Source organism: Taurulus bubalis (assembly GCF_910589615.1).
Source record: "Taurulus bubalis genome assembly, chromosome: 17".
In the NCBI taxonomy this organism is placed as follows: Eukaryota; Metazoa; Chordata; class Actinopteri; order Perciformes; family Cottidae; genus Taurulus; species Taurulus bubalis.
The window spans coordinates 21,343,159-21,354,527 of record NC_136605.1 but is presented as its reverse complement, the minus strand read 5'-3'; the positions used below and the strand labels follow the sequence as shown (position 1 = coordinate 21,354,527).

Sequence of the window (11,369 nt, the reverse complement as noted above, 5' to 3'; positions counted from 1 at the left end):
CGTACTTGTACACGGTTGGGTTTGGATGTAGCCGCGTACTTGTACACGGTTGGGTTTGGACGTAGCCGCGTACTTGTACATGGTTGGGTTTGGATGTAGCCGCGTACTTGTACATGGTTGGGTTTGGATGTAGCCGTGTACTTGTACATGGTTGGGTTTGGATGTAGCCGCGTACTTGTACATGGTTGGGTTTGGATGTAGCCGCGTACTTGTACATGGTTGGGTTTGGATGTAGCCGCGTACTTGTACATGGTTGGGTTTGGATGTAGCCGCGTACTTGTACATGGTTGGGTTTGGATGTAGCCGTGTACTTTTACACAGTTGGGTTTGGATGTAGCCGCGTACTTGTACATGGTTGGGTTTGGATGTAGCCGCGTACTTGTACATCGTTGCGTATAGATGGTGGATGTGTACTTGTACACGGTTGTGTATGGACAGTGCATGTGTACTTGAGTACTTGTACACATGTACATGTGTACTTGTACACGCTACCTCTCTCTTGCTGCTACAATGTTTCATTTGAACCGACTGTTAAATCTTCTGTTTGTTTCCACACGTTTACTTACTGACATCGTATTTATGATATTCATGTTCAGGGTTGGGTTGTGAACACGTTATCGTTCCTTCCACTGGCACAAGTTCTGTAAGCAGAACAACTCCTGAGTTCAAAGTAAAGTTCTTCACACGCGGCGGTGTGGAGATGGTTTACCTCCAAACGATGTGATTGATGGCTAAAAAGCTAAATATGTCTCGGGCTTTTATTGTGAAAGGTGAGGAGGAAGGAGGTCTATTTAGCCTGAGATTTGAAGATGTCCAACCCGATTGGTTGAAAACAACAGTTGAATGAATCACACACACACAAACTAACGCCCGACGTGTGAAGACTTTCATAATCGAGAGACTGAGAAACTCTAAGAGTTCTGAGGAAGATTTTTGGTTTCAGCAGAAAGAAAATTAAATGATAAATCTGTATAGATCAAAGAAAACTCCCCAAAAAGCAATATTTATTATTTATTTATTTATCGTGCGCTCGTTTCCAAACAAACAAGTTTGACGATCTTTTGCCGTTTTGTTTTCCGATCTCAGACTTTGTACTTATATTTTAATATTCCTGTTCACTGATTGGCTGCTGCTCCGCTGGGTTTTTTTGGGGCGTGAAAAACGTGTCAAATGTCAAAAATGTTTGACGCTCACAAGTTTTTTTAAGGATCCCAACCGGCTGTCGGGCTCCATGAAACAATACGAGGAGCCGCTCGTTAAATATTAATGCCGGATGCTGATGAATGTGATATGAGAGACGGGGTGAAAAGCTTTTTGTCATAAAATGCTGAAAATCTTCTGCAGAACTTCACATGGTTTGTTTACGCTCTCCTCTCTGTGTTATTTCCTGTTTTTGTTTCCTTTTCTATTGGCTCCTTTGACAGCTGATGACCTGTCTTTGTATTTTTATATTTATATTTCCATCCTCTGGATCTCTTTTTGTATTTACATGATAACCTGCTGTTTGTAACGCTCGGTATAAACCTGCTTCCTGCTCGCTTTTATAAACGGTAAGGTGTGTGTGGCCGCATGAGTAGACTCCATTACGTCCTCTTATTAGTGATAATATCTCCTGACACGGACTCTTCTTGTGCCTGTGCATGCCTTAACTTCTGAATATACACAATGCATTAATCGACACACTGTTGACCTCCGGATGTGGAGGCTTTGATCATGTTTGAAGGAATAAATCCCGGGTTAAGTACGACCTCCTCCCCGTCTGCAGGCTCCTCAATCACTGCCTTTAACTGCTGGCAGGGACGTTAAATTAATATGTCGGTACAATTACAGGCATCACTTACTGCTGTACTCAAGATTTATAGACTGAGTGATTGTTATATAAAACTGTAAATCATAGCTTGTTTTATGAAGAAGAAAAAAAGCCTCAAACTGCTGTATTTGGGTGTATTGAACACCATAAGTAACCACAAGTGAAATATATGGTTTGATACATGAGAACATTCAAACGTCACATATTGTGCTATGATCTGGGTTAGAGAATGTTCACATATTGAGCTATGATTTGGGTTAGAGAATGTTCACATATTGAGCTATGATTTGGGTTAGAGAATGTTCACATATTGAGTTATGATTTGGGTTAGAGAATGTTCACATATTGAGTTATGATTTGGGTTAGAGAATGTTCACATATTGAGTTATGATTTGGGTTAGAGAATGTTCACATATTGAGCTATGATTTGGGTTAGAGAATGTTCACATATTGAGCTATGATTTGGGTTAGAGAATGTTCACATATTGAGCTATGATTTGGGTTAGAGAATGTTCACATATTGAGTTATGATTTGGGTTAGAGAATGTTCACATATTGTTCTATGATTTGGGTTAGAGAATGTTCACATATTGTGTTATGATTTGGGTTAGAGAATGTTCACATATTGAGCTATGATTTGGGTTAGAGTTGGACCTTACAGCTGCATCGTTTCAAAGAAATAATCATCCTAAAAGTGTTATTTTTCTAGGCGGACCCTTCTGTGTCATCTTCATTTACTCTTAATCAGTAACATATGGACTGATACTTACACATCTGAACAACATCTCACATGTGTACCTTTTATTGTAACCAAAATTATTCAAATAGCCCTAGTGGTTGCAGAGATACATCCTTTTTAGTTTAGGTATGACATTTTCGAGGAAAAGGCCTAAAAATAGATGGTTTTCAAAATTAAACAACGGTTCGTATGACATCTTACCAAATGCATTTTCCTACAAACGTCCACATCTTGGTTTTGGACCGTCACCATCGGATAAACATCGTTGTCGAGCGTAAACAAACTGTGTGAAGTTGACGGTCCAAAACCAAGATGTTGACCAATTCAATCAGGAGAGACTTGTTTCAGAGTTTAACAATAAGTTATTACAATTGCATATATTTGAATAGTGCAAATTCTTTGGCGATTGGACTCCATTCTGAATTAGGATAAGCACGGGGTAGTGATGCTGATATCTGTGAAGGCAGAATCCCCCAAAATGAATTATTTTATAGCGATAAAATAAATCAATACCCTACTTACAGCCGCAGCGGTTTCCTAAGCACCACAGAACCATTTCATGAGATACATTTCAGGTTCGAATGGGTTAGAGTGTGAATGCACGAGTAAATACCACCCCAGAGTTAAGAGGGTCTAGTTAAACAAAGTGTGGGACCGCAGACCAGGAAACAGGGGTCTCTATCGACCGCAGAAGCTAATAGTGCCGATCTAGATATACAGCACTAATTATAGCAGGATCCAAACAGATCCCGAAAAGTGATAGCGGGGTCCGGACAAACCGCAGGAAGCTAGATGTGTGGTCGAGATGGACCGCAGACAAGGACAGATTGGGGTCCTGTGTAGACCGCAGAACAGGATAGTGGGGGTCAGAACTACCACTGTAAAGTATACGGGGCTTTTAGGATCCAGAATTGATAGCGAGGGGTCTCGTCGCACCCAAGGAACGTATAGGTTGGGTCAAGTTAGACCGCAGACCAGTATAGGTAGGGGTCCTGTGTAGACCGCAGAACAGGATAGTGGGGGTCACTTTCAGACCGCCGGACAGACAGAGTCAGGGTCGGCATAGACCGGAGCATAACTCTAAACAAGGTAAGTTCTTGGCTGGTCACCTTTCGGACCGAGTAACCAGAAATGTCCGGGTAATTAGAAATGTTGTGTTATTCTTTGACGGGTCACATTCAAGACCGGGGAAACGAGAGGAGGGTTTTACAGCCATCTTCTATATGTATAGGAAACTGGAAGAAACTATTAAGTCAAGCCAGGCAACGTCAACCGGAGAAGTAACATCTTCACTTTAAGACGGGCAACGTAAACCAGAGAAGGCAAGGAGAACATGTTTAAGCCAGGCAACGTGAAGGCAGGAACTGAGAAAAGATCATGTTAAAGCAGATCACATTTGCACCAAGAATTGAGCCACAAGCCCATTGAGACAGGTGTTAGCGTGCAGATTAGGAACTTTAGCCATAATGAGATACAGCTGTACCTCAAACTATTATGACACGTCAAATAATGCGAGCAAGGACTTGAAATGAACACCACCACCTGTTTTATGCATGACTTACCATATAGACTTCAAGGATCTTTGATTTACCAATATGCTGTTGAGATCAAGGTAGAGGATGACCACCGTCCCATTTTCGCAGACTTGTAGCTGCGATGCATCAGTTGTAGCCAAAGTAGCAGCCTCTATGCTACCACGTACCCTGAATAATGTTAAGTTGATCGTAGAAGAGTCCCCCAAATACAGAGAACCACATAGGTACTTGGAGTATTTGACTAGGACAGGCCAGATCGGAAAATGGGCCTGATCTCCCGTTTTTTTACTCAGCTAATCAAAGGTATTCTAATTAGCGCTGCAACTTCATTTGGATACTCTACAAGTACTTTTAACGAGTGACTAAAATCACTCTAGGTGAACATTATAAGAATAAACATTCCTAAATACCAGGCAGAATGATCTCAGAGTCTAGGGTTAAAGCTCTATCGGAAAACTATTGACTAGACTGTGAGGACAATACTTATTCCAATGATTTCATACTTAAACCAAGATGGCGATGGCCCAAAACCAAGATGGCGACAGCCAGTGACTGGGTCGTTTCTTCGAGTGTCTTTCTGTTTACTCCTTGTCGCCAATGTAATGTTTCTGTTAGTTGGTTTCACAACAGATGACCGACAACTTGATGTACATTGCCGGGCCTTTATTCTCTGCTCGCTTCCATGCATGTATACGTTATATGCTGCCTGCTCACATCGCCTATGCCATGCATATCTATGCTCGCCAGGTGGCGTCGTTCTCACCGTGAACATCACGAGGCTCAAAACCAAGATGGCGCCGGCTCAAAACCAAGATGGCGCCGGCCCAAAACCAAGATGTTGACGGCCCAAAACCAAGATGGCGACGGCCCAAAACCAAGATGGTGCCGGCCAAAAACCAAAATGGCGACGACTCAAAACCAAGATGGCGACGACTCAAAACCAAGATGTTGACGGCCCAAAACCAAGATGGCGACGGCCCAAAACCAAGATGGTGCCGGCCAAAAACCAAAATGACGACGACTCAAAACCAAGATGGCGACGACTCAAAACCAAGATGTTGACGGCCCAAAACCAAGATGGCGACGGCCCAAAACCAAGATGTTGACGGTTCAAAACCAAGATGTTGACGGTTCAAAACCAAGATGCCGACGGCCCAAAGCCAAGATGTGGACAATCTCCGGGCTTCCAAACCATAGTCCACAAACCAACGGGTGACTTCTTATCTTCTTAAATCTCTTTACTGTCAGACATCGTGGATGGAGCCGTAGACGAGGACGTACTTTCTCTTCCTCGGAGGAACTTTTGATCATGTGATCAGAGGGATGTAACAATCAGGAAAAAAGATGGTTCTCCTATCGCCACAAATCAGATCTTCACAAGTCAAACTTCCAGTTCATCCGAAAATGCCGAGGAGGAAAGCGCTCCGGTTCCCAGTAAATAATGCAGCGGCCTCCAGCCAGACGGAAATAAGTGTTCTGAGGCCAGAAGTGCTTCACGTCTTTCTGAGACAGGAAACTGACGAACTGCTTTCACCGAAATACAAAATGTCTCAAACACAGGATTCCATAAAGAACAGAACCTTTCATATCCAAACGGTTCACTGGATGAGTCGTATTCATCGTTTATAAACGGCTATAAACTCTCAACAGGAAATGCTTTTATTTTCTTAAACGTGATGCACACGCTTTTATTTTTGCGAGGATTTTTTCGAAAGAGTGAGAGAGAGACGAACCCTGTTTCTAGGCAACCATCGGCAAGGGAGCGGCAGAGGCAGCGGGGGAAGATGATGGGATGGATTCCTCACTGTTAATAAAAGATCTGTGTGTGTGTGTGTGTGAGTGTGTGTGTGTGTGTGTGTGTGTGTGTGTGTGTGTGTGTGTGTGTGTGTGTGTGTGTGTGTGTGTGTGTGTCTGTGTGTGTGTGTGCTTCATTTGAATGTTAGATTCTTATAAATTATTAAGAGACTGCAGAAGGAGGAGGGAAGCTGCAGGATGAGACGATGGATACTGAATTAAAAAAGTGTCTGCATTGTAAAGTGTTATGGATGAAGGAGGAGGAGGAGGAGGAGATGGAGAGGGAAGAAGAAGAGGAATGGATGAAGGAAGAGGCTGTGTGTGTGTGTGTGTGTGTGTGTGTGTGTGTGTGTGTGTGTGTGTGTGTGTGTGTGTGTGTGTGTGTGTGTGTGAGAGAGAGAGAGTGACCTTCAGCTTCGAGTTTTATTAAAAATCTTCCTTCTGCAGGTTTGTTAAACCTTGGTTCATGTCTGAAGGTTTGTTAAACCCTGGTTTCTGTCTGCAGGTTTGTTAAACCCTGGTTCATGTCTGCAGGTTTGTTAAACTCTGGTTCATGTCTGCAGGTTTGTTAAACATTGGTTCATGTCTGAAGGTTTGTTAAACCCTGGTTCATGTCTGAAGGTTTGTTAAACCCTGGTTCATGTCTGCAGGTTTGTTAAACCCTGGTTCATGTCTCAAGGTTTGTTAAACCCTGGTTCATGTCTCCAGGTTTGTTAAACCCTGGTTCATGTCTGAAGGTTTGTTAAACCCTGGTTCATGTCTAAAAGTTTGTTAAACCCTGGTTCATGTCTGCAGGTTTGTTAAACCTTGGTTCATGTCTGCAGGTTTGTTAAACCCTGGTTCATGTCTCCAGGTTTGTTAAACCCTGGTTCATGTCTGAAGGTTTGTTAAACCCTGGTTCATGTCTAAAAGTTTGTTAAACCCTGGTTCATGTCTGCAGGTTTGTTAAACCATGGTTCATTTCTGAAGGTTTGTTAAACCCTGGTTCATGTCTGAAGGTTTGTTAAACCCTGGTTCATGTCTGCAGGTTTGTTAAACCCTGGTTTCTGTCTGCAGGTTTGTTAAACCTTGGTTCATGTCTGAAGGTTTGTTAAACCCTGGTTCATGTCTGCAGGTTTGTTAAACCCTGGTTCATGTCTCCAGGTTTGTTAAACCCTGGTTCATGTCTCCAGGTTTGTTAAACCCTGGTTCATGTCTGAAGGTTTGTTAAACCCTGGTTCATGTCTAAAGGTTTGTTAAACCCTGGTTCATGTCTCCAGGTTTGTTAAACCCTGGTTCATGTCTGAAGGTTTGTTAAACCCTGGTTCATGTCTGCAGGTTTGTTAAACCCTGGTTCATGTCTGCAGGTTTGTTAAACCCTGGTTCATGTCTCCAGGTTTGTTAAACCCTGGTTCATGTCTCCAGGTTTGTTAAACCCTGGTTCATGTCTGAAGGTTTGTTAAACCCTGGTTCATGTCTAAAAGTTTGTTAAACCCTGGTTCATGTCTGCAGGTTTGTTAAACCTTGGTTCATGTCTGCAGGTTTGTTAAACCCTGGTTCATGTCTCCAGGTTTGTTAAACCCTGGTTCATGTCTCCAGGTTTGTTAAACCCTGGTTCATGTCTGAAGGTTTGTTAAACCCTGGTTCATGTCTAAAAGTTTGTTAAATCCTGGTTCATGTCTGCAGGTTTGTTAAACCTTGGTTCATGTCTGAAGGTTTGTTAAACCCTGGTTCATGTCTGAAGGTTTGTTAAACCCTGGTTCATGTCTGCAGGTTTGTTAAACCCTGGTTTCTGTCTGCAGGTTTGTTAAACCTTGGTTCATGTCTGCAGGTTTGTTAAACCCTGGTTCATGTCTGCAGGTTTGTTAAACCCTGGTTCATGTCTGCAGGTTTGTTAAACCCTGGTTCATGTCTCCAGGTTTGTTAAACCCTGGTTCATGTCTCCAGGTTTGTTAAACCCTGGTTCATGTCTGAAGGTTTGTTAAACCCTGGTTCATGTCTAAAGGTTTGTTAAACCCTGGTTCATGTCTCCAGGTTTGTTAAACCCTGGTTCATGTCTGAAGGTTTGTTAAACCCTGGTTCATGTCTGAAGGTTTGTTAAACCCTGGTTCATGTCTGCAGGTTTGTTAAACCCTGGTTCATGTCTCCAGGTTTGTTAAACCCTGGTTTTTGTCTCCAGGTTTGTTAAACCCTGGTTTCTTGAGTTAAAATATTTGTTGAAAGTATGTTTAAAAATGATGAAAGTAAAAAATATAAATTCTGCTTATTAACAAAACTAAGAAAACAAGCAGCAGACCAGTTTAAAAGATGGATCTTCGCTTCACTTGAAGATTATTGATATTATTAAATAAATGTTAAATCGCTGGTTCTGTCTCAGCGTGGCGGTCGACCCTCCGGAGGACGAGAGGAGTAAACGAGGAGACGGGCAGAGTGGATTAAATCAAGCTGCTGGGATTCGGTTATCCTCCCGAGACTCAATTATCCAATCGATGGATCAGATTAAAGACCAGCCGTCTCTTCCCCGACGTCCTCTGTGGCGTCTCATGGGTTCAGAGCCCCGTTTGGGGTTTTCTGTTTTCATTCCTTCATTTAAATACAGAATACGGGAAAATAAAAGGATGAAGATAAATAAATAACATTATGAGAATACATTTATAAAATGAATGTATATGCAATAAATAAAAATATATTTAAAAAAAACAACATAAATAATAGAAAGAACAAATAAAAGAAAATGCTTATTATTCTTTTATATTTTTTTACAAATGTATTATTTTGTTTTTAAGTATTTTATGTCACTCATCTGACTCAGAGCATGAAGGAGAAACAAATTACAATATATAGGAATAGGTAAACTCATAAATGAATATGCTTATTCTTTTTATTTTGTTACGTTTCTTAATATTATGGTTTTACAAATGTGTTCTTTTTTTATTCACTCCTGTGATTACTTTACTAAATAAATTACATTATTTAAGAATACATAAATACAACTTAAACACCTATATGCAAGAAATAAATACATTTTAGACATAAATGTTAATTAACTAATAAATGTGAAAATAAATGATATTGATATTTAGTCATGTTTCTTACTATTATTTTTGTATGAAAGGGAACTACTTTATCTAAAACATGCAGCAGTAGAGTACAGTGGACTGTCTGATAAAGGTGCTAAAAAAGACATGTAATAAAAAAATTAAAAAAAATAATGCTTGAAATAACAAAATAATCACACACTTTTCTTTCCAAACCTGTGGCTCCATCTAGTGGTCGGTTGCAGTGTGACAGTGAAACCGTGATGTTGAGATGAACGTGTGTTTCCCTCTGTGACCACTAGAGGTCTCTCTCTCCGTGTTTCACCCTCCCTGTCTGTCTCTCCCTGTCTGTCTCTCCCTGTCTGTCTCCCATGTCTCTCCTCTCACCCGACATCCGACACTGAAAAAGGAAACATGGTCACATGACTGTGTTTTATAGAAGAGGAATGAAACCTTTATTCACTAAAGTCAATATTACAATCACTTAAAAATGCAGCAATTTGCTTCTTTTGCCCGTTTTTTTATATATATATTCTTGCATAAAGTTGTTTACTCCCTTCGGCTGACGACCATCATGAGGACGCTGTGGTTTCCTGGGAGACCGGATCCAGCCAGAGCCGCTCCATCAGCACCGAACGTCTCCAGCTGGACGTCCACACAGCTCAGATCCCATCGCTGGAGCAGCGCCTCCATCGACCAATCAGCACTGAGGAGGAGGAGGAGGAAGGTCAGTACCTCAGTGGGTCGTGTAAACCTGCAGCGGTGAGCCGGTCCTCTCAGCACCTCCTCTCCTGGTAACTGGTCCAGAACTCAGCACGCGGGTTCCTCCTCAAGAGGAACGCTACCGTCAGGAGGACGTCTTCAAAATCTGCAACAGGAAGATAGTGAGGACTAGTGAGGACAGGTGAGGACAGGTGAGGACGGGTGAGGACGGGTGAGGACAGTGAGGATAGTGAGGATAGTAAGGATAGTAAGGACAGGTGAGGACTAGTGAAGACTAGTGAGGATAGTAAGGACAGGTGAGGACAGGTGAGGATAGTGAGGATAGTGAGGACGGGTGAGGACGGGTGAGGACGGGTGAGGACAGGTGAGGATAGTGAGGATAGTGAGGATAGTGAGGCAGGTAAAGACAGGTGAGGATGGGTGAGGATAGTGAGGACAGATGGGTGTTAACAGGTGAGGACGGGGTACGTGGACGTTAGACCGACCTTGTGGCTCGTAGAAGACGTCTGATCCCAGGATGAGGTCGAGCTCGGGCAGCTGCAGCAGCTCAGGTGAGACCTCTCCCCAGGTGAGGGGCAGCACCTCCACGCCCCGCAGCCCGTTGGCCTCACAGCTGCGCCGGCAGTTCTCCAGACAGAGAGGGGTCTTGGCGGCGTCCGACAGGGTCACCCGGGCGCCGCACAGCGCCGCCACCACACCTGGGAGACTCACACCTGCCCCGAGCTGAGCAGAGAGACGGGTTGTTTTTAAAGATGGCCGCTCAGACCCTGATGATGCAACAGGGTCCCGCTCACCTCCAGCACCGTCTTGCCCCTCAGCGTCTCCCTCCGGGTCCACAGGTACTGAGCCAGCACCACCGCACAGGGCCACACATACATCCCATAATGTGGGTCCAGAACCTGGGCGGACCAGACACAACGGGCAGTAAACGTTTCACGTTTCACATCTTGCAGTGACCATATTGAAATATATATAACAAAATCTCAGCAGATTATTTACAATAAAATAAAATAAACAAATCTCTGTTTATATGAATACTATTAGATATATTGGGTACTAGATGTATGCCGAATTAAAGAGAGCACTCTAATACATCGTGCACAGCCTCTGCTTGTTCTTCTATCGGGTGCAAACTATTGATGTACACATAATTCACTGAGTCGCACATGTCACCTCTGGTATGGTGACAGAGAGACAATCCGGAGGGTTTCTCTTGTCGTCTTTGAACGTGAACACTTTGTTTGCTGTGTTCGGTGTTTCTGCTCTGCTGGGCTCCATTGTGCGGGTTAATAACCCCTAAATGACATCATTACATCTCCGGATACTATTCCGAATCTTCGTCTCCCGCATTAAGTAACTGAATCTATATCTATATTGATATTGAATAACTAGCAACCACGCAGACACCGACTTCCGTGTCGGCTGTGACGAAGGAAGAAGATTCGTTAACAGCCAATCAAAATCACGAAAATGCCCGGCGGGAAGGGCTTCATCTAAATCCCAGCCAATAAACGCGCTGCTCTCGCCGGACGCTTCAGCCAATAAGCGTTGCGTTCCGGCATCAGGGGGTGGGAGGTACAGATGTCCATCAGTCAGCCTCGGCATTGAGTTAGCTAGCTAGCTAGCTAGCTGAGCGGCGGGAGGAATGAACCATAAAAGCAAGAAGCGGATTAAAGAGGCGAAGCGGAGCGCCAGGCCGGAGCTGAAGGACTCGCTGGACTGGATCCGACACAACTACCATGAGTCCTTCG

At 43.2% G+C, this 11,369-nt stretch overlaps 2 protein-coding genes across 2 annotated transcripts in view; one reads left to right on the top strand and one right to left on the bottom strand.

Moving 5' to 3' along the window:
- Nucleotides 1-9,393: 9,393 nt before the first annotated feature.
- Nucleotides 9,394-10,965, bottom strand: mettl23 (methyltransferase 23, arginine). The gene is made up of 5 exons (XM_079233416.1): nt 10,792-10,965; nt 10,413-10,517; nt 10,104-10,341; nt 9,679-9,763; nt 9,394-9,601 (listed from the first exon to the last, which is right to left on the bottom strand). The coding sequence occupies exons 1-5, from the start codon at nt 10,894-10,896 to the stop codon at nt 9,445-9,447; spliced, it is 690 nt and encodes a 229-aa protein (XP_079089542.1). The 5' UTR covers nt 10,897-10,965; the 3' UTR covers nt 9,394-9,444.
- A 298-nt stretch (nt 10,966-11,263) lies between these two features.
- jmjd6 (jumonji domain containing 6, arginine demethylase and lysine hydroxylase) overlaps nt 11,264-11,369 on the top strand; it is a gene marked incomplete at its 5' end in the record, with an annotated part of 5,812 nt that continues 5,706 nt past the window's right edge. Inside the window, one exon of the mRNA XM_079233480.1 lies at nt 11,264-11,369. This exon is cut by the window's right edge and continues 23 nt beyond it. Coding sequence (XP_079089606.1) covers nt 11,264-11,369 — 106 coding nt within the window.